Below are 22,772 nucleotides of genomic sequence, written 5' to 3' on the forward strand. Positions count from 1 at the left end.
TATATATGCACATATATATATTTAAATTTTAGAGAGGTAAGGAGGGGAAAGGGGAGAGGGAGGTAAAGAGAAAGGGGGGGAAAGAGGGGGCAGGGGGAGAGAGAGAGAATCTTAACCAGGCCCACACTCGACACAGAATCCTACATTACCTGCTGAATATTTCCTAAACTACCTCATTCCACACTCTGCCCCAGACCAATTAGGCTAGGACCACAGGAGAAGGGCCTGGGCTTTCCCGTTATTTTCACCTCTCCCTGTGAGTCTAAGGAACTAGACTTAACCATTCAGCTAGACAAGTGGCCCTCAGCCTTGGCTTGTATGAGAGTTACCTGGAGCTCTTTAGAAACTACAAACACCCAAGACCCACTCACAGAGATTCCCATATAACCAGTCTTAGGTGTAGCATGATCACTGAGAATTTTAGAAGGGCACCAAGTGTTTTTACAGTGTGCAGCCAAGGCTGAGAACCACTTGGCCAGACTTTATCCTCTATAACCAGTTTTCTGAACATCAGGGGCAGCTGCTCTTGCAGTTTAAATTCTTTGGTCTGTGTTGAGAGTGCAGAGCAGACTAGGAGTAGCATGGGGGTCAAGACCCATGCCAGTCTCCTCTCTCCTCCTGAGAGGTGAGCCCACCCACACTGTCCAGAGTGCACATGCACTGCTTTGGTCATTTAGTTTGCCCTGCCCTTGCTTGGGGGTAGCAGATTTCCCAGCTACATTGTTAATCTCTTTGATCATACCTCTCTCTGGTCATTTGGGGTAAATGATTCCACTGAGAGGGTCATGGATGATCCACATATGGGGCTGAGAGAGATGGTTTTTGTCTTAAAGGTCAAGTGGGGAGAGACAGAACTGTATATCAAAATTGCCTAACAGTGGACAGAGACATCACCATGAAACCTATCCCTTATAATTCTTCCCAGATTCCTCTGTTGGCCTCCCATGTGGGCCACATTGGCCTGATATCCCTCCCCAGGCTATTATTTGGCAGACATCTCCTTTTGTACTTATAATCAGTGTAGTGGGAGGGCTGATCATGCAGGTTGACTCCATGGAATTAATGAGCTCCATAAAAAGGCAGTTTTCTGAAATGGATGTAGTGGGATTGTTTGCGTGGAATTAAAAGAAAATAAATAGCAGTAGAGAACTGATACATCCAAATAACTATTTTGCAAATACGTTTTAATAATTCTTTTTTGGTACTGCCGCAGAGTCCATGATATATCCCTTAAAATATCACTACTGGCAATAACTTTATGCTTTGATGTAGATTTGACTTGATAGTCGGCCATCTTCTGAGCCAACTCTCCGAGTCATACCCTTTGTTCAGAGATTTTTCTCAGGAATCCTAGAGACACTCTAAAAAAATTCAAGATATATAAGTTGCCCGAGAGAGAGAGAGAGAGAGAGAGAGCAAGCGAGCGAGCTGGGGGTGGGGAGGAGAGGGAGAGGAAAAAGAAAGGAAGGAAGGGAATGGAGAAATAGTAGCATTATTTTTAAGAGTATGTGTATCATAGGGCGCCTGGGTGGCTCAGTTGGTTGAGCGTCCAACTTCGGCTCAGGTCATAATCTCACGGTCTGTGAGTTTGAGCCCTGTGTCACACTCTGTGCTGACAGCTCAGAGCCTGGAACCTGCTTCAGGTTCTGTGTGTGTGTGTCTCTCTCTCAAAATAAATAAGCATTAACAAAAATTAAGACAAAAAAAAAAAAAAAAAGAGAATGTATCATGTCCCAAGGAAGAGTGCTGTGAAACACAACCATCATATGTTCTAAAATTCTGGTACAATTAAAGACAAAGGTCTGATGTCTTTGTAAATATACTGGTAGGTTGTGTTCTTAAAACTTTTTCCTTCTTCAGTCAGTCACCATTGTATATCTGTGTTGGTTGCCTCTTGTGGTTCTCCTAATGTCTGGCAGGAGGGACAGTTCTGTAGGGAAAATGCAGAAGTGAGATACAAGGTGGCAGATTATTCTGGGACGATAGGGTCTGAATTGGATAGAACCATCTCACTAACGAGGCCCACCCTATAGTTGAGGAATGGCTATACCAAAGAGTTTGCCCCTTTGGATGCACCAGGCTGCCGCTCTTGGTAATAAAGTGTTATTCTTGTGAGCATACTATAAACAGAAGTCCTTCCAAGGGCTTGTTTGGTCCATACACATATGAATTTCATGCATGCAATTTGAGCTGCCCATATCGTGTTCCCCCTTGAGGCATTCAGAGGTGAACAAGTGAAAACAAATATTCAAACCCAAATATCTTCATTTTCAGGGATATTAATTGTACTGCTCCTCAAACCTCAGAAATTTGAAGCCAGGTATTGGTGGGGCTCAAAAAGTCTGTGTCCAAGCAGAAAGAGAGCAGGAATCCAGTGACACTAACGTTCTTATTCTTTTAAGAGAAGTGATAAATGAACTTGGCTGTGACTTTTGTTATATGGAAGAAAGACATTAGAAATACTATTTTCAGAGCATGTATAATTTTGTTTAGATTTCATTGGTGTGGAAATAGCTAGAATTTTCAAGTGAATGCCAAATTCTAGTGAATTTTCCAGTGGTAGCTCTATTTATATTTCAGAGTGTACCTCTTGCAAAAGTAAAACTTTCTTAAGGTGTTTTAAGAAATGCTCAATCACTAGGTACTTTTTGGAATCATTAAAACATTTGAAGAAGACCAATCAAAGACCCCAAAAATGCATTTAATCTTGCTTCTTAATGATTCATACACTACAGAAAAATCTAACAAACAAGAACCAGAAGGCTCTATCCTACTGCTTCTGAGGCATTTAAGATCCCAGCTAATCTCATTGGGGCATTTTTATAATCTGCCTCCCACAGACGTTCTCATTTCTAGAGAAATAAACAGTGTGTCTGAATTAGAACACATTTCATTGTGAAAATGCCACAGTTGGAAACATCTTAAGAGAGTTTTATCATCTTCCTGGATTTACTAAATCAAAGTAAAATAGCATTTTCCATTTTAATTTTCTTTTAAACACTGCATCATTAAAAATAATTTGGTGAGATGGGATTTACTCCAATAGAGGAATTCTCTTACGTTCTTTGTGTAGCCAGCCTAGTTTGGTGAGGAAATTATTATCTATAACATGAGACCATATAACCATTCTCTTCTGAAATGACAGCAATTTCTTTTTCTTTCCTTTAAAATTTTTTTGATATTATACTACAATAATAAAGTCTGGAATTTTATGATTTTTCGTAGCTAGCTGCAGTACCCCATTTTTCCTAATGGACAGTCTGTATTTTCTTTAAATGTAATTTGCATTTAGTGTAGAAATTCCAAGCGCAGTTTGAAATGCCCCGGCCGTAGAAACATATCCTCGCGTGACGTCCTGGTAACACTCAGTACTCCTATGTCAGTGCAATAGTGTGTACACACACACCCCACCCCCGTTCTCACATCACCCCCGATTCCACTGGTGAGGCCCCCCGCATGCCTGGTTCATGATCCTTCTAAACTCTCCCAAGTCCTAGCCATATCAACACTTTCCCTTGCAACATCCATTCGAACACAGCGCCCTCCCTCCCCGCATCTGAATACATCTACCCAGTTGGCAGAGAGCACATTTCTCCCTGAGCGAGCAGTATTGTGAATTTTATCTTCTCTTCCAGAAATCAGTTCGTCTTCGTTGCAGCAGATGAAATTTCTTGTAACACCTCTGCAGGTAACAAACATTGCTACTTCTTGACGCATCCATCCAAGTCTCAATATTCTTTCTTTCTTTTTTTTTTTTTTCCTTCACATGCTGCAATTGGTCACTCTAGAAAGTTGAGTTGAAAAAAAAAACAAAAACAAAGTCCATATATCTTTGGAGTATAGCTGAAGCCTTGAGCCTCTGTTGTCTAAAAAGACACTAGGCGTTTTGCTAACTTGGGTACTTTATTTCCAGTTTTAATAGTACATGATCTAGAAAAGTAAGACTGTGTTGGATGAAGCCACAATGCAATCTTACGGTATAAACACTTATGTTAAAACGCTGAAAGGGGAGTCTAGGGATGCACATGTGTGACTTGTATGTTTTTTGACATATTTTGTCTGGGTTCACACAGATGTGTATGTGAATTATACTGATCTGTATTGAATGACTGGTTATATATCATAGACCCTAAAAGACTGACTCCATATAGCTAGAGGCATTGGGAAATACAATTATCTCCATCTCATAAGAAGGGGATCTTCACTCTATGAATCAAAGATCCCCTGTCTCCTTTCTTGTAAAACCTATTACAAGTAGCAGGATTTAGAGAGACAAAGTCTTCTGCTTTTGAAATCAGGGCATTGGCAAATGGAAATCGCACAGTTGCATGATGTGTCCATCAAAATCACACCTTTCTGCTTTGATGTGGTTCAGAAGAGTTATGTTTGGATTTTCATTAGCTTGGAATTACTTGATTAAATGTCAAGATAGGTGAGTGCTAACAGATTCTTTGTTTTGTTTTGTTTTGTTTTTTGTTTGGTTTCGTTTGCTTTTAAGCCTAAACTACGACCAAAACAATTACTAGGAGATCTTCCCAATATGTGGCTTCTAGCCAACAAGGGAGGACTGTACAGCTTATTAACATGTAGTTGAGTATGACGTGACCTTCAAAGCCTACATTAAATAGAGCCTTGCAAATAGACATTCATCTGCTCCAATCACATTTTATCGATGGAGCAGTAAATGCAAGCTTGCTTGCTAACACTTCCCTCCCTACTTACAGTCTTTGGTGAGAAGAAACTAAATTAATGGAAGGGCAGATTGCTAGGAGCACGTCCCTAGCCCCGTCTGTCCTAAAAGGCAAGGCTTCTTTCATTGATAAGAGTCCGTGTCAATATTTTTAATGGCGGAAAGTCTTAACCTGGGAGTTCATGAGGTATGCATGTTCATATTTTAAAGTGACAGCTTACTCCATTTCTATCAAACCCCTTGGATAAAGGCTCTTCTATTTTCCTTCCTCGACCCCTACCCTCCAACATCTGTTTCCCCCCGCGAGCGGTGGTGACATCCCTAACGCATCACTAATACTTAATAGTAGAAGGGGGGGTGGGATACTTGTGTAGCTGGACGTGGTGGGGAATGTTCCTGGGATGCAAGAGACATTTCACATGTTCAAAACCTTGAAAAGGGAGCATGCGTCCGGAGGGGTAGCTGACTGGGGGTGGGGAAGGGATGTTGGTTTAAGCTGCTAACAGATGTCATGTGTGGAGAGGCTGTCTTCCACAGCCTCTACGTATCCCGTTAAAATGCATGCATGTTCCGGTGTGTCTCAGGTTATATTTTGACATCACAGATCACACACTGCAAAGTTACAGCCTCAGAGGTAGATATCGATTTTGTCCCGTGCCTTAACAAACCCTGCCTTGTAAGCAAGTGGTCCACATACACTATTGCTGAAAGAGGCGGCAGATAATGAAAGTTTGCCTGGTAGACCGAGTGTGTTCACCTTACCTTATCTGATTTAGGATGGCTCTTCAGTAAATTCTTAATGAATTGCTATTGATCAGATTTCAAATTGAGAGAGATATCCCTGTTGCTTTGATGGCCGTATTAATAATATGTTGCATGCTTCATAAGGTCCCATTTGAAGTCTGAATTCTGAACCAAGCATGAAAAAGGAGACACCCGTATCAATCAAATGTCAAATTATCTCCTAGCCAGTCCTCCCTCCTCATAAAGTGAATATGGAAAAACAGAACCGGTCGGTTACAAAGGTTGTGTACTCATGGTTTCAATGAAGACCCCGAGGGGAGCTCCTCATGTGCCCCCTCCCCCATGCTGGGAGAACCCAGGGCATCCCCATTCTAATCAACAAAACCATCCCCACATGCAGAACACTCCAAAGGGCAGGTCTCTTGAATCCCGGTATCTACTGGATTTCAGCATTTGACACAAGCCAGTTTCTCTCCTTTTAGATGAAGAAAGAAATCAACAAGATGCTTAAAACCTCAGTTTTGAGGGCCTGGTGGATTTTATAACTGAAATTCTTATAAAGATGTGTTATTCTTGCACAGCTGCCTCTCAGGGCAGAGCTGACCGGGTTTGTCTCTGGCTCGGGGTAGAGATGGTGAGGTGAAAATTGCCAGGTGGTACTGGCAGCACTGAAGGGTTGTTTCTTCCTGTTTCCAAAGGAAACGTGACGGTTTGTTACTTGGGTCATTTGGAGAGGATGCCAAAATGTTGGTTCTGCTTCGGCTAGCCACGTAGAAGAAACGTTTCTCATTAGCATGTGTGGTTTGTGAGACTGTATTTACATTTATTTTCTTACTCAGTGTTCTGCTTCGGCTAGCCACGTAGAAGAAACGTTTCTCATTAGCATGTGTGGTTTGTGAGACTGTATTTACATTATTTTCTTACTCAGTGTCTCCAGCAATGGTGTTCATTGTTTTGGTTTGGTTGCTCCTGAAAGATAAGTACCCATGTGGGTGACACTGGCGACTGGCCTTTTGACAACAGTGCTGAACCCTCAGCATACAGTGCCTCCCCACCTTGGACGCTCAGCTTCTCATTCTATAGCAATGAGACCCTTTCAAGAGTCAGATCCTGTAAGAGACTGCAAAAGGGACTTTCCCAGGACCGGCTAGTGATTGTAGTAGAAGTAGAATATGGGTCTTGCCCAAGAATGGAGGTCGAAAAGCAAGTTACTTATTTTGGCCGAGCAGCTGGAAATTCATTTCAGTTAATTAATATGTATTGAGTCATCACTGTGTATCAGCAACTGTTATGAGCCCTCGGGACATAGCATTAAATAAGCCAAGAGGAGCCCTTCCTTCAAAGAGCCTCCTTGCCCCCTTTCTAGTGGAGACCACACCCCCAACATGTAGATGGATAGGCACGGAATATTCTTGCATGTAAGTTAAGTTCTACAACAGCTCTAATGAATCAAAGAGCAGAGGGGTGGACCGAAAATAGGATGAACTGCTACCTTAGGTTCAGTGATCACAGAAGATCTGAGAGGGTGACATTTGACCGGGGACCTGAATCTAGTGAGGGTGCAGCCAGGAACGTAACTGTGGAACGGTAAGCATTTCAGGCTGAATGGGCAGCATGTACCAGGGCCATGTGGGTGAGACATGCCCGAGGTGGCCAGGCCCAGCAAGATGTGCAGCATAAGGACAAGTAAGAGCTTTGGAGATAAAATCAGGAAGACAAACAGGGCTCAGGAGAATCAGACAAAACCGTTCAAGATTTAAGTGCGGTAGGAAGGCACTGAAAGGTCACCTGTGATCCGCCTTGATGTTTAAATGGTGAGTTAGACTGCATTGTGGGGAACAGATTACAGGATGGCAAGAGGAGAGAGGGTGCCTGTTGGGAGTGTTTTGCAGCAGTCCAGGGAGGGGTGACAGTGGCTTAGGTTAGGACCGTGGTGAAGGAAGAGCCAAAGTGATAGTCTTCCGGCTGCGTTTTGACAGGAGAACAAGTAGCAGAGGGCAGCAGATGAAAAGCCAATGAGATTGTCTGCGTTAAATGTCCACCCTCTTCCTCTTGTTCCGAGGGTGAGCCAGGTATTTCCATAAGGCTCTAAGGCTTTTTGTCACTACTGATGATGAGTGAGCCCTCAATCCCTGCAGTAGCTGTGCCTCAAATGGACTTTGCTGAATTCTCCAGGGTGTAATGATCACTTCCTGTTGTTTGTTGAGCAAATTCTGTGTGCTAGCAAGCATGATAAATTATATGGATACATACCTACATGTGCATGTATGTGCATGTGTAGACATGAACATATGATTTATTACACCAGCTCAGTGAGGTAGAGATCACCCTCATCCTCACTTTGGAGGTAAAAAAGAAAAAAAAATTGCTCAGGCCCAGAGAACTTTGGTAACCTGTCACAAAGCACAATGGAATGCCTCTGATGATGAGGTTCTTACCACTAGACCACACTGCCCCCACGTATTTCTTGTGTTTTGACCTTGGAACATTGACCTTTGCCTCCAGATGGAATTCTCCTACGTTTTTCAGCTGCCTTGTCTTGCTCGTAAAAAGCTAGTATTTGTGAGAGAACATAGTTGTTAACATGTTGAGGGGGCTCAAGGGAACTTGATGGTTCTATAAATGGCTGCTCCGCTCGGTGTTTATTTGACTTGGGCCATCCCCTTCATCAGCAGGTGTGTGTTGAGTAGTCTGATGTACAGGGGATTGGTCTGGGTGCAGGGACAGAGTGAAGGGAGCAGCTGCCTTGTCAGGGAACATTCTGTGTATTCCCGGAGATGTCTGTTCCAGGTCACTTCTCCCCAAATCTTTCTTTTGCTGAAAATCAGTGTCTAAGAGTCAACTAACAGGATAATCCATTCCCTGAAAACTACCAGAAACTTGGAACTAGTTGTTTTGGATGCCAGATCCTGGCTCCCAGCTGCCCCCTGCCCAAGAGAGTTTGTGTGAATGCTTGTGTGTTATGGGGTGCAGGTGGAGGCTGGGTCTCCATCCGGTAGCAACTCTTGCCTCCTCCACTGGGCCAGGTACTATCTTAGAGGCATGGAAAGCCAACCTGGGGATACACTCCCAGTTCTTTGTCAGTACTGGACACTAGGTAAGGGTGGAGGTCTGCAAAAAAGCCTTGACCAAATGGTCATCTTCCAACACCATTAAAACCATCCTCTGTAAACAGGCTGCTATGTACTGTATTAAGTAATTAGAAGCAAGTGCATGGGCACATGGGGTGGCATCATCCCTTCCTTCCTTCCTTCTATCCCTGCCCAACTTGTGCATGCACATGCTCACACAGGCGTGCACACACACACACACGTGCACATCATGCAGCTTCAGATAATATTGAGAAGAAGTTTCCAAATTGGCCATTCCCCTAATTGATCCTTCAGCAAACTTTATCTAATTGTCTTTCCTACATTTTGGTTATTTGATTATTCAGCAAAGTCGTCATGCAGGAAATTGATTTGTAGTTAATTGGTCTGTTTCCAATAAAATGTGATGTGTATTATAATAGGGGAGTGCAGGGTGTTCGGGGAACATATAAACACAGGAACTTAGTAAAAATAATTATAACATTTATTGAGAGCTTGCTGTGCACTAGGCATAGTTCAAAGCTTGTTGCAGGCAACAACAATACCCTATAAAAATAAAATGTCTCTATCAGTTTACTTATAAACATTAAAGATAACCAGATAGCTCTGAATTGGCCTGACTGAGGAAGTTGCTATATCAGTGCAGAATTTGAATTAAAAAAAAAAAAAAAAAGAACAGCAATTATCAAACGTTAGACTGCATGAAAATCACCCTTATTACAAATGCAGAATCCCTTTTCTCTTCCCATGCCTCTGCCCCAGAGATTCTGATTTATAGGTCTGGAGAGAGAGCTTGAAAATCTGCATTCTTTCAAGTTCTGCCAGGTAATTCTAATAGAGGAGCCCTCAGATCACACTTTAGGAACCATAGAACTGATCAGTCAGGAACCTTTCCCCTCTCAATGGTAAGGAAAACATAGGATGGGTTTTTCTAGAGTTGTGTTTTGCAGTATGGTGGCCAATAACTACAGCCCTTGAAATGTGGTGGGTCAAAACAGAGATAAGCTGTAAGTATGAAATACATACTAGATTTGGAAACCGTAGTACAAAACTTATGTAAGATATTTCATTAATAAGCTTTAAGTTGATTACACATTGAAGTGATATTTTAATTAACATCTAAAAATGAGCTGCACCTGTTTCTTTTCACTTTTTAAATGTGGCCACTATAAAACTTAAAATGGCTCATCTTTGGCTCATTATATTTTTATTGGCCAATACCATTCCAGAGCTATATTTTCATTCATTTTGCTCAAATGAATATTGAAAGGGTTTGTGTGCCCCAGGAACTGGCCTCTTAGAAGTGAGGGATACTCACCTGGAATTAAAATATTGTGACAGATAATCTATATGTTGGCAGTGCTTCTTGACTTTATGTTTCCATTTTGCCTCCAAGTGAGAGTATATTGTGTGTGCGTGGGCATGCTAGTTGTTCTTGCCGTGCTAGTTAACCTCTTAGAATCCTTGATCTGCTTACATAGGGTGTGGGGCCTCTGGATGCTGACTTCAGGGGTAGTTTTGACACATGGACGCCATGGACTTTAAGTGTTGTGACCCCACCTGGAATAGACAGAAGGCAAAAGCTGTAATCCTAACCATCTTGATAGCATCAATAACTGACACCCATTTGGTTGCTGACTAACTGGTAACCCTCATCTCAACTCACTATTGCCTTATACAGTCAATGTGGACCATTATTTCCATTCCCAGATGGAGGAAGTGGCCCAGAGAGGAGATAAACTTTCAGAGATTACTCTTTGTGGTTCCCCCAGTAGGTTAAACCCTATCTGGGGCACCATGTTGATTTCCAAGCATGATGGGAAACTCTTAGTGATTTTGGTAGAGCAACTGTCAGGACACAAGGAAGGTGAAACAGCATTTTTAAGAGAAAGATGGCCTTGAGCTTGGCATTAAAGAGAGTGTGGCTCTGGGTCTTTGGCCAAGAGCAGGATTTACTGTGTCTTCTCCACTCCCACGTAGTGGCTGCTACTCTGCTCTGATGAATCCAGAATCATGGTTAATATCTCAGACCTGTTCTGTTGGGATTCAGAATTGGAAGAGGTTTCTGATTGCATGGACAGGGTACAGGGTGATGCCATCTGATTTGCCATGGGTGGTATGATCTATTTCTCACAGATGTTCTAGGTGTTGGATTTATGTGCATACTTATGTAGACACAGTTCGGATGAGAAAACCATGTGGCTTCCCATTTAGAAGCTAGAGAGCCCATAAGATGCTTTCTTTACTGGTTCTGAGCAAAGAAAACATGAGGCTGAAAACTGTACTTAAGTGATTAGTGAAGGTAACCATTTCAAATCCAGGGTAAGGAAGTGAGCGGCAACAGGATTTGGAAATGTCAGAGTCCAGTTGAGACAACTCTGTGTTGTTCACTTGGAGAATTTCTTCCATTTCTACTCATGTCCTTTTTTGGAGGTTTTGCTATATTTGAAGTGATTTTTCTGGATATTTTGAGTTGTGGGACTGGTTAAGTTCCTCTCTCATGTATCTTGAGACCTTTTAGAATAAAGCTTGGTCACCCTCCATGGTTTATAAATGTGGAAGTCATGGTCTAGGCTAAAGCTAGAGAGGTTATCGTAGTCAAAAAGGAGTGTTTCCCTAGCAAACATGTTCACTGAGGCCAACAGAGCCGGTGAGAGCTCAGACCTCAGTGGAGTCTCCATGAATAGGAACATCCCCTTCTAACCCATCTATCTCTAAATTGTTTCCCATTACACTCAAGTGATTCTCATCCTGAGACGGTCAAGATTTTTCCCCTCCTGTGGCAATCCAAGATGGTGGACTGAGGTCTTGGGAGTCCTCGTATTTCTTCCTGTGGAGATTAGCACCAGTTTTTCCCTGTCTCTTTGCAGTGAAGAGAGATAAGCTCACTGTCCTTGCTACGAATGACCCTGGGAGATTTGCCCCAAACCTTGGCCATGATTACCATTTGTATCTTAATATCTTCTGACACCAGTACACATTATGGCAGCCCAGACTGTACAGCCTGTAAGTTGTGGGGTTCTATGATTTGAGAAAGGAGGGCTTGCATGGTACATGTTTATATGCATGAAAGTGAGAGCCCATTTACCTTAAATCAGGAAGGAATTGGAAGGGCGTTCTGTGACCGCCTTACTCTAGGTTGCATTCTTTCATCTTTTGAAATGAGGAATTTTGTCTGCGTCCTTAGCTAACAGAAACCCCACAAGCCAAGGGGACCTAGCACATCCTGCAGTCCAAAATCATTAAGGGATTTGTCAGTCTTTCACCTCTTTCAGTAGGACCATGGGATCTTACTGTGTTCTGCTGAATGTTTTTTTAGTGATGAGTATGGGATGGGCGAGTTGGAAAGTATAAATGCCCATAAGACTCTCTTTTTGAAAATGGATTGATTTGCAGTTGGATCAGGGAAGGAACCATAGCTGGAGCAGAGCTGAGGGATTCCAAAACCCACATGCCTTCCATCAGTCTTTTTCTTCCTCTTCCTGACTGATAACGAGTGTGGCTCCTTTTGCCACTGAGAATTGCCAAGAGCAGAGCATTTTCCCAAATGCAAAGAATGCCTGATCTGAAGCACATATCCCAGATGCTTTCTCTCAGGATGGGAGGAAAACAACAACTGATTGAATTACACCAGCAACAATGAAAACCAAAGGGCTTTCTTCAAAAAGCCCTTTGGTTTTCATTTGGAAAAGCTCAAGAAAGCAGAGTGATGAAGCAGGATGAACATCTGGGTAGGTGGGGATCCGTCTTCTTGTGCAGGTTAACTTCTGTCTTTCTTCTCACCTGTTGCCTCAGATGCCCAGACTGGGGTGAGCCATGCAAGGGTCCAGACCTCACTTGACCCTCCACGGGAAAGTGCAGAGGAACATCCCTTAGCTACACCATTGCTCTCCAAAGGGCAGGCTGTTACAACTACAGGGTCATGGTGTAGTGCTCCCTTTGCATACTGTGTTGCATGGGTTCATTTTCCCTAATGCCTTGTAGACTATGTCTTAGATACATAATTAGGAGGACACTATAGTCCCTAACAGCGATGCAGAGACCCCAGGGGTCAGAATACATACTCTTTTGGAAGCATACTTTGCAACACTTCTTTGTCACACCTTCTTGCTGCAATTGGGCTGTCCATCAACTGTGAACTCCATCTCTGGGGGAGTTCTTCACTCACCTTTCTGCTCCCCAGGGTTTCCCCAAGCTGTCTCTGGGACCAAAGGCATGGAGAAGTGATGCTCTAGGAAGAATAAAGGTCCTAGGAGTATAAAGGCTCTCAACTGAGATAGAGAGTAAAATACAGGCAGTGAAATTAATTAGTGTCCTTCCTATGTCCCTGTAAGAAAATCACTTCACTCTTAGAATGCTGGTGTGGTACCAGCACAGCTCTATCGTATTTCATTAGCATCCCCCTTGTTTCAGTGAGATTTAGATGTTAATAATAAGTAATATTTGCATCTCTGAATAGAATTGGCAAAGCACTTCAACCTACACAGTTTGAGTTCCCCGTTCAGTGGGCAGCATTGTTACTTGTTTTTTTCCAACATAACCTTATGCCCAAATGCAGCAGTTTTAACTACCTCTGTAACTCCTAAATTAGGTAGTGCTTAACTCCAGAAGTATCTGTAGGTTGATTGCTAGAGCTGCACATGATCATATTAGAATAGAATCCTTCCCTTGCCTCTACAGACCCGAGATCTGGGCAGGAGAGAGAGCCTGGCTTGGTAAACTCGGACTCTGATCCCCTGCATCACAATCTCTTGTATCTGTAGAGTGGTTTAAAATGTACCTGGTTTCTTTTCATGCACTTCATCTGTGAAGTAGGCAGGCCTCAAACCCAACAATACCATTTTATGAACAGGAAAATGAGGCTCAGGGAGAACGATTTGCCTAGTCTTTGAGTAAGGACATTGCAAAGGCAGAACTTGACCTTGGGCTTTCTTGTCTCATGCCTTCTCCTCTCCCTAGCACCATGGGTGGCTTCCTGCTTTTCACTTGTTGCTAAGGTCAAAAAAACGTAGGTTCATGATGGCATGGCTACAAGCTGTGGTGAAGTCACCACCAAAGCTGTTATCTCTTACTTCATTGTTTGTTTGGCTTTTCCCTGAAGGATTTTGATGAGCTTGATGGCAACTTGGCCACTGTTCTGTGAACTCTCAGGGGTGATGTGAAATTACACACTCTGTATCTTCAGACTCCCCAGAAACTTTTCTTCTGAGTGTCTTAAGGGTTTTGAATGTCTTTGGGAGCAGCTGACCTGGTATCTTCAGAAAGCCTATCTGGAAGACTCTTTGCTGTTGACACAATACTTCTCTCCTGTTTACTCCTCCCTCTTGCTGCCTTTAGTCATGCAGTGGCATTGGCTTGGCCCCTTGTTCACCTGCACTGTGGCCAGTTCTTTGGCACATGCTGGAGACAAAAAGGCAAACAAAATAGACTTGACGCAACCTTCATGGGGCTGACATTCCTGGGGGGGGGGCGGTAAATAATCAGAGAGGTAAGTAAACAAAATTATTATAGACTTGCTATGTTACATGAAGGGTGGGCAAGTACCAAGACGGTAAGAAGAGAATTAATTTGCATGTGTTCATGGAGCAGTGATGAGGCCTGGAGTCATGTGCCTGGAGCACAGTGAGCAAGGGGTGGATAGGAAAACATAAGACAGGATTGAAAGAAGGGCAGGGCAACACATGCAAATTTGGGCTTTATAAACCATTGAAGGGTTTTAAACAGGGAAGTGATGTGTTTAGATTTATATTTAACTAGATGGCTGATGGATGGATAGCATATGATAGAAGTAGATTTGTTATAGATATAAATGGCTTGTGGTTTGAAGAGGCAAGAGTAGAACCACAGAGACAAGATTTAAGGCTGTTGTGGCTTTGCTTCTGATGAAACATTGATGGGTTAGGTTAAGGTGGTGGTAACATGAAGGGAGTAAAGTGGACACATGGAAGATTCCTTCTGTAATTTTTGATGGATACATTGTGGGGACACAGAGAGCATCATGACCTGATTGCACCATTGTCTACTTTGGCCAGGGATGGGTGTCATGGAGGGTGAGGATATGTGCAGGATGGTCATAACATGGCAGTTGTAAGACATTTTCCCATCACTCCCACTGAGGTCCCTGGGAATTGCCATTTTTCCTTTGGGCTGTGCTTAGCCAGCCCTGAGGACATTAGGTCGCTGACGTGCCTGGTATTTCTGCTGCAAGAGTAGTGCTCAAGTCCACGTCTTCCCTAATAACCTTGTGTCTAAATTGTAGTGTCACACAAGGGCGTGTTTAGAAATTAGCATTTGAAAAGAAGCCTCCTTGCTTTCAGTTTGAGCTGACATGGTCCCTTTTCCTCTGTGGAAATGAAATTTATTAATCATAATAAAACCATCGGATTCTGAAGGTAGAGGTCACCCTGAGGAGAAAAGGGGCCTGCTCATTTACAAGGAATAGTTCAGTGCTGCTGTATTTTTCTTCTGCGTTGGAAGAGAATGCTGCCAAATTGTTACCTTGGGTTTTCCACAAAGGTTGAAGCTCTGCCCAGTGTTATAGTCAAAAAAGAATTTGCCATTAAAGTATGTGGAGGGCAAGGGTGGGAGCTCTCTTCTCATTGAAAACATTCAGACTGTGGATACATTATCTCCCCAAAAGAGGAAATTTTTGCCACAGTAAAACCATTCCCCAAATTAAAACAAAAAAAAATTAATTTCTCTAAATGGGCATTTTCACACTTGTCTTGAAGAAATCCCATCAAAATGATGCTTTGGCAGAGCAAGGCTTTTCAGTTTATCTTTGCATTTTATGTCCTGTTCATACAACCAGCTTTCCTGGGTGAAAGTGCATTAAAATAATCCGATTAGCAGTTTCTTTTTTCTCTAGACCAACGACAGACTATCTTCTCACAAAATGAAAATCAGCGTCAGTCGTATATCATGTCCTTTGACCCCTGTTCACATCTACTTCTACTTACATGGGCAGAGGCCCAGCTTTCATGAGGGACCTCCATGAATATACGATTTCTTCAAAAATGTCATCCTTCTTCTGGTTTTAACACACCTTCTGTCTTGGACTTACCTCCATTCTTCCTCCCAGAGACAGCATTGTTGACTGAAGGTCACCTGATTGAGCCAAATCAATCAAGGGTGTTCCAAAAAATGAAAAGCAAGAGGGGGTTGACCGTTACTTTCCCTGAGAGAATCACCTCAGAAAAGAAACATCCATTCTTGTCACTGCTTTGGAAAATGAGGAGACCACAGTGTTGAAGCAGAAAGCCTCATGTGAGCTCAGTGCCCTTTGAAACAGGCAGGGTGTGTTTAATAAGAGTAAGACATTTGTAATGAGAATTTGGTATAATCAAAAAAAAATTTTTTTTCTCATTTGGGGTCTAACTCAGACCCTACGAGTTAAAGGTCCTTCACTCCAGCTTCTTCCCATTGTCCCAGGCTCCATGATGTGAGCAACTAAATGAGACCCATCCAGTACATTCTTATCCACCTACCATGAGAAAGATGACTGGAAGGAAAATGGGGAAGAGATTGGAAAGGAAAGGAATAACAATAAATGCAAATGAGACTTTAAAAGTTGAGAGGTGAGCTTAAGGTTGATAATACAGACGTTTATTCCTACCTTGTTCCTTCATTCCTTAAAGCAAAGTCCAAGAGTCACAAGCTGTTGATAATTGGCACAGATCCCGTTTAGTGGCCAGTACATGCATCCTCCAGCGGCTGTGTTGGTTGGTAATAGCACACAGCTGCTGCCTCCTTCGGAGACCTACCCACTGCCCAAGAGTCATTTTAACTCAGAAGTTACCCTCCATTCCTTAAGGAGGCCCACAGATGATGCTTACCTTACATGGGCATTAAAAACCAAGGCACTTGCCCCCAAGCAGGATCAACTCTGCAGGATCAGGTAGAAGCTGGTCTCCAGACCACATACTTACATCTTTCTTCTCATGCTCCAACCTGCTCACCTCTCTGTCCTCCTCTTGAAAGCACTCCTCCACAAGGCATGTGCACAAGAATCTCCATTTCAGACTGTGCTTCCAGGGAACCTAACCCAGTTTAACCTGCACCTCAGCTTTGATCATTACCAAAAGACCAACGTTCAAACTGTCTCAAAGAAGATACTTAGAAGGTCATTCAAGTAGGGGTTCTTGACACCTTGGAACGAGCATCCAGGTTGCCCTGAGAAACTAAAGGATCAGTCCTGACTCTGTTTGGCTTTATGACTTTGAGCAAATAACCTAAACTCTCTGAATCTTAATTTCTGATTTGTTGCTGTGTTCAGTTCCTGACACACAGTAGGCATCCTTCTCGTCTTCGTTTATATTCCAAAGCCTGTGCTAGAAGGCGTAGCAGTAGAGGAAGGAGGGTGGGAGAAAGGTATAGAAAAACTCAAAGATGAGATCGCATCATCAAGAAACATTGTCTGAAATGTGTCCCTTCCTAGAACCTGACCAGAGATTGATGAGGTAGACGATCTGGGGTGATAGTATCGAAATCAAATCAGACTAATTCTCATGTGGTGCGGAAAGGTCCTACACACCCTTCAAGGATCCTCCTCTTCAGTACATCTGTTTTTTTCCTCTTCTGAGACGTTGGCCCCTAACTGCACAGACCAGGCCACTTTACCCTTTGTGATCCACCTTGTCTCGCCTGATCGATAGCAGCTGAATTAGGAGAAAAGACCGTCTCTCTTGAGAGTAACATGTCCTTTGTGGGTGCTGGGCTTCTTGAAACCACTCCTTCAAGTTGTTTCCTCTGCCTGCCTCAGTCTCGGCAGTAGCCCTGTGATTGACCTCTGTAGAAATGGTTCAATGAGAGAGAGGAAAGTGAATATTATCTCACACAAGGTTAAATGGACAGAAGAATGTGTTGGGCACAGACGGGCTTCTCTCTGAAAATGAGTAGGGCCCCTCTGCACTGTCTTGGTATTTTTGTATTTTATGGTTGTTATCATGACTCTGTAACAGCATATAATGGATTAATCTTCACCTGCATTTTCCTTTCAGTTACGGACGAGTTTATGCTGCCGACCCCTACCACCACACACTTGCTCCAGCCCCCACCTACAGCGTTGGTGCCATGGTGAGTACCAGTCCCTCCTCTTCCTCATTTCTTCCTGCTTCCCTTCCCTTCCCCCAGCTGGGACCTTACTACGGGTTGACGGTTGACGTACTCTCACTTCCCCTTAATTGAATTTGTCTCTTGTGCTAACAGCAGCTAAAATGCCACATTAATCCTCCCGGTAAACTTGATAAATGTCTTAATTTCTTGGCAATGTAGTGCATGTAAGTTATTATATTTCTAATTTTGCAAGTCTCACCTAGCAGAGCACTTACCTTAATGGAATAATTAGTCATTTTGATAATTAAATCCATCACTAACAGAATGCAGTGTCAATGCAGAACTTTTTTTTTTCTTTTTTTTTTCCCTCCCTTGCTGCTCATTCACATAGCCCCAAGGTTCCAGCCCCAGCACAGACTTCAGAGGAGCTAAGCTGCACACTTCCAGACCTCTGCTGTCAGGCAGCTGAGAATCTGACTGCCTCTCCTCCCCTATTACAATTCATGTTTAAAGTCATAGTCGCCCAGGAAAGAAAATAGAGAGAGGGGCACACTTTGTGTGTGTGCCTAGTACATAAGGAATTAGAAGGAATCAGCTGGGTTTGGGAGTTGTCTTTTGTTTTTTTTTTTTGGGGGGGGGTCTGGGTTTTTGTTTTGGGAGGGGTGGGGGGGAGGGCAAAAATGGGAGGTGAGGGTGGGGTGAATTTGCCTGTACTTGTTCAAACTTCTATGCACTAAAACTCTTGAGTACAGTAAGACGTGCCCATCACGTGAGAGCGTATGCAATCATTACAAAGCTTTTGGCATGCAGTTTTCTGCTTGGGGTCAAGAATATCAGTCCTTATCCTAAAAATAAATCCCCATAGGCATTCATTTGAATCGCCAATACTTCTAGAAAAAGTAAATAGCTAAGTGCCACCTCATAGCCATCTAAAGCCATGGCCAGATGAGTCACTGGAGCTTGGTCATAGAAATTCAGCCATGATTTGGAAACATATTATTTTGTACAAGCTCAATTACATCAAGCAATTCATCTGTAAACTCCCCTCTCAAGAGCAAATTCCATCCAGGTTGTTGAGCCAAGTCAAGTAAGCAGTTGATTTAAATTTTCATCCTGATTTTGCATTCAGCAACTCTGCCTCAACACCTAGCCCACTTGAGGAATGTGTTGGCAAGGAGAGTTGAATTACTGCATCCAATCAGCTGTCTATATTCAGCCTCTTGAGTGTAGACTGAGCTTTTCCTGACAGAATGTCCTAGTAATGAATCAAACAAACAAACCAAGAGAGAAGGGGCCAATTGTTCCATTGTCCAGCCTGTGTCAGAGACCTTCTCGCTAGCAGGACTGGCCGAGCGCATTTGGTCTTGGAGGGACCTTTCTTTAGAAGGAGCTGTTGGGGGAGGTCAGGACTGGCCAAGAATGAGCTGGGACGGGTAGAGGGTGCCTCCATTTTGGTTGTTTTTGAGTGTCTATTTTTCACATTAGTCTTTTTTGATGACGCACGTGTTGCAAAAGGAAAAATGTAAAAAACACACCCCTCAAATTGCTTTGTTTCAGAATGCTTTTGCACCCCTGACTGATGCCAAGACTAGGAGCCATGCTGATGATGTGGGTCTCGTTCTTTCTTCATTGCAGGCTAGTATATACCGAGGGGGATACAACCGCTTTGCTCCATACTAAATGACAAAACCATTAAAACCTTCCAGTGTGGGGAGAAAGGAAGCTTTCCGAGGCCTGGGTGTTGCAATACATGCAGTAACGCATCATTTTAGCAGCCCTAAAGATTAAAAAAAAAAAAAAAGAGGGAAAAAATTACATTTTTTATCTTATACCTCAGATATTTTGTTCTGTGTATTTTAATATTGTGGGTCTTTAATTTCTGAAGGTTCCGTAGTTGGTTGCTGGCTGTAGGAGTTTTTCTGTGGTTGAAATAGAGAGATGCTAGCTATGAATTAAAACTGGATTAGGGCCATATCCAGAGTGCTATATCATGTAAATGAATTATATATGCTGAATATCAAGCTACTGGGGTTATCAGCTGTTTGGGAAGAGTGTAAGTGACTACAGTAGTCATTTTTTTTTTTTTTTTTTTTTTAACTGCATCTGCATTATTTTATTTTATGAATGGGGAAGGGTGGGAGGGTCTTAGGGGATCAGGACTGGGATTTGGGCTAAAAGGAAAAAAATATATAGTAACTGATCAATCTAAATGACCCACTGCACCAACAATCATATATCAGCGGTTCTAAGTTGCTCATTGAGTTCAAGCCAAAGGTTCTGTTATTAAGGGGGTGCTTCTAAAAGCACTTTTTGCATCCAAGTTGAATGAAGCTGTACAAACCCATCCTTTAAACCATTCCACCCGGCAGTATTCAGCTTCTTAACCAGCCGCTAGTTATTTAGGCAAAAACTGCTAGTTAGGCCATCAACAAGCATTCTTTTTATATTTCTTCCAGTATAATAAATTATTGATATCATTGCTGACTTTTATATTATGGGAGGGAAAAAATAACATTAATAAAAAGGTGATAAAAAGCACTGTTTCTATTTTTTTCTTTTTTTCCAAAAAAAAGAAAGTAATAAAAACTTAAATCCTTTGTACCAGTTAAAAAAAAAAATGTATAAAATTTACATCTGTGCAGTGGAGTTGTTAAGTTCTAGAAACAGTCTATGAAGCTTTAGTTTTAGCCTAGTAAACAACTGTTAGAGACAGATGTATAATTTTTATGGAATTACATGATAATCATATTCGGATTTATAGAAGCATTTTACAAGTATTGCAATCATTGAGTAGAGATAATCATGGTATTTTCATCAGCTTGGTACTTTTTGAAACATGACCGTGTTGTGTGAGCAACCTGCAATTTTTCAGTCCGTGAGATCCTGCCCTCCTACTCTTCCTGGTCCCCAACGATTATCTCAACCAGGATCTTTAGTTCCGTCTCCAAGGCCCAGGACACTTGTCAGAAGGAAGCAAAAAAAAAAACAAAACAAAAAACAAAAAAAAATAGGCCCGCCCTCTTCATCCCGGAAGAACAAAGTCCCCCGCCTGTGAAGCAGGGCCAGAGTGACACAGCCGAAAAATTGCAGTTTGTCTGTACTTCTGTTTGAACTCTTTCCATGTTGTCTTGTTTACAAAAGTTAACCTAAGTTGGGGTATCTGTCACGGGTCTTCCTGTTTTTTGTATTTAAATAAAAAACAAAAAAACCAGCGGCAAGCTGCCCGGGTAGTTGGCCGCCCATAGTTCAACCTTCACGTGTTCAGTGCCGGCCCCGTGCAGGCGCGCACTTCAGTAAGTTATCAACTCACCGCTGTGAACCTGCCAACCCGCTGTAACAACTCTGCTTTCAAACAAAACCAAACAAAACCTTAAAAAAAAAAAAAAAAAAAAAAAGGAAAAAAAAAAAAAAAGAAAAAAGGAAAAAAAAAAAAAAAGTGTTTGTGATCCAGCTTCCTCTCGGTCATCCTACGTGCATGCAGTAAGATTGGTTGGATATTAAACCATCAATAAAGTTTCACAAGATTTGAAAACAAAGTTTCTGTAGCTTCGATATCTAAGACAGAGTCTCGTTATCTTGAAAAGAGAGAAGGGGGAGGGGGGAACCGCTTAAGCAGCCAGAAGCATGTAACATGTTCTTTGCGGCAGCCTGATTGGGGGGGGCGAGGGAGGGGCCACGGGGGTGTTTTATAGCATCGCAGAGACATTCTTATTCCCCCACCTGGAGAGCAGTGCTAGGACAGTGGGTGCCTGGTGGATGGGGTTAAAGGAAACTGCTTATTAAAATGCTACGGCATCCTGCCCCAGAGGGGAGAAAGGTGGAAGGAGCAGGGGGCCTCGGGAGTCTGCAAAGCTTTCTCCCGACTGCCTCGGATGTCAAAATCCAGAATTTGCATTGTATTTGGAATCACAAACATAGAATTCTTAACTGTGTTGGTTAAAGTAAAATTATTTTGCAGTTTTGATTTCCATCAATGAGCTGTACTTTCCCCCATGATTGTATGTAGTTTTAATAAAATCATTTAGAACAGTGAGTGCCAAATGATGTTACAGAACCTTCTGCCCAGGCACTCTGCCAAGATGCCAATAAGTCATTTTAAAAATGTATGTCAGAGATGTAAACAGACATTTTGGATTTTTTTAAACAGTATTTATTTGGAATGTTTTCATTTATCTAAATAACTATTGCTATTATGAATTATGGAAAAAAGATTAATATCATGTGTGGCATATAGTGACTTCTTAACACACACATCACGCAATCTGCAAACCCAGAAAATGTGTATATCTGTCTTTAGAAATTAGTGTTTATATCACTTACAGTGGTTTGTGAATAAAGAAAAACTGGTTTGTAATATCAAAAATAAAAGCTTAGTCTGAAAAGGTACATGCGAGTTGGCCTTCTGAGTCTTTGTGCTTGTGTGTGTTCGGCGGACGGTAAATTCTGCACGCACAGCCTTGCCGCTTAGAACCACAGCGGGTAGTGGTAGGGGGGTGGTGCTGCCCTGGTGAGCAGGAGGTTGCCCCATGCCCCCGGCAGACCCAGGTGCCTAGGGAACAGGGGCTGGCCGTCTGGCTCACAGGGCTTTCCCTTCTCACTCATCTTTTCAGACAAGTCCATGCGACTAACCAGTGATGTTTAAAAAGAAACAGAACTAAGTTGAGCTATTCCCCAGCATAGGAATGTCAGTCTTTGGGGGCGCCTGGGTGGCTCGGTCGGCTAAGCGTCTGACTTCGGCTCAGGTCATCATCATCTTGCAGTTGTTGACTTCGAGCCCCGCATCAGGCTCTCTGCTGACCCCTCAGAGCCTGAAGCCTGCTTGACATTTTGTGTCTCCCTCCCTCTCTGCCCCTCCCCTGCTCACACTCTGTCTCTCTCTCTCTCTCAAAAATATACATTAAAAAAAATTTTTTTTTAATGTCTTTGATTTAAAACAACACAGCAGGGGCGCCTGGGTGGTTCAGTCCATTACATGTCTGACTTTGGCTCTGATTATGATCTCACGGTTCATGAGTTTGAGTCCTGCACCGGGCTCCATGCTGACAGTAAGGAGCCTGCTTGGGATTCTCTCCCTCTCTCTCTGCCCTTTCTGTGCACGTGCCCTCTCTCTCAAAACTAAATAAACTTAACAACAATAAAAACTGTTCATTTCTCTTTTATTTTTTTGTTTGTTTAGAGAGAAAAAGTGTGTGTGA

At 42.6% G+C, this 22,772-nt stretch overlaps 1 protein-coding gene across 41 annotated transcripts in view; it reads left to right on the plus strand.

Annotated features, from left to right (window-relative positions):
* The window catches only part of RBFOX1 (RNA binding fox-1 homolog 1), a 2,061,409-nt gene extending 2,039,446 nt beyond the window's left edge, over positions 1 to 21,963 (plus strand). For 12 of the 41 annotated variants that reach the window (XM_053894472.1, XM_019468825.2, XM_019468813.2 and 9 more), the window contains 2 exons: positions 17,523 to 17,598; positions 19,135 to 21,963. In XM_053894472.1, coding sequence (XP_053750447.1) covers positions 17,523 to 17,598; positions 19,135 to 19,257 — 199 coding nt within the window. In that variant the 3' untranslated portion in view covers positions 19,258 to 21,963. Of the gene's footprint in view, positions 1 to 3,635; positions 3,689 to 17,522; positions 17,599 to 17,968; positions 18,201 to 19,134 lie in introns of those variants that run through there. The other 29 variants (XM_019468832.2, XM_019468835.2, XM_053894474.1 and 26 more) reach the window with 12 other exon arrangements.
* The last annotated feature ends 809 nt before the right edge of the window (positions 21,964 to 22,772 follow it).

The sequence above is a fragment of the Panthera pardus genome, unplaced genomic scaffold, assembly GCF_024362965.1.
Source record: "Panthera pardus isolate Hobbes unplaced genomic scaffold, ASM2436296v1 HiC_scaffold_5, whole genome shotgun sequence".
NCBI classification, from domain to species: domain Eukaryota; kingdom Metazoa; phylum Chordata; class Mammalia; order Carnivora; family Felidae; genus Panthera; species Panthera pardus.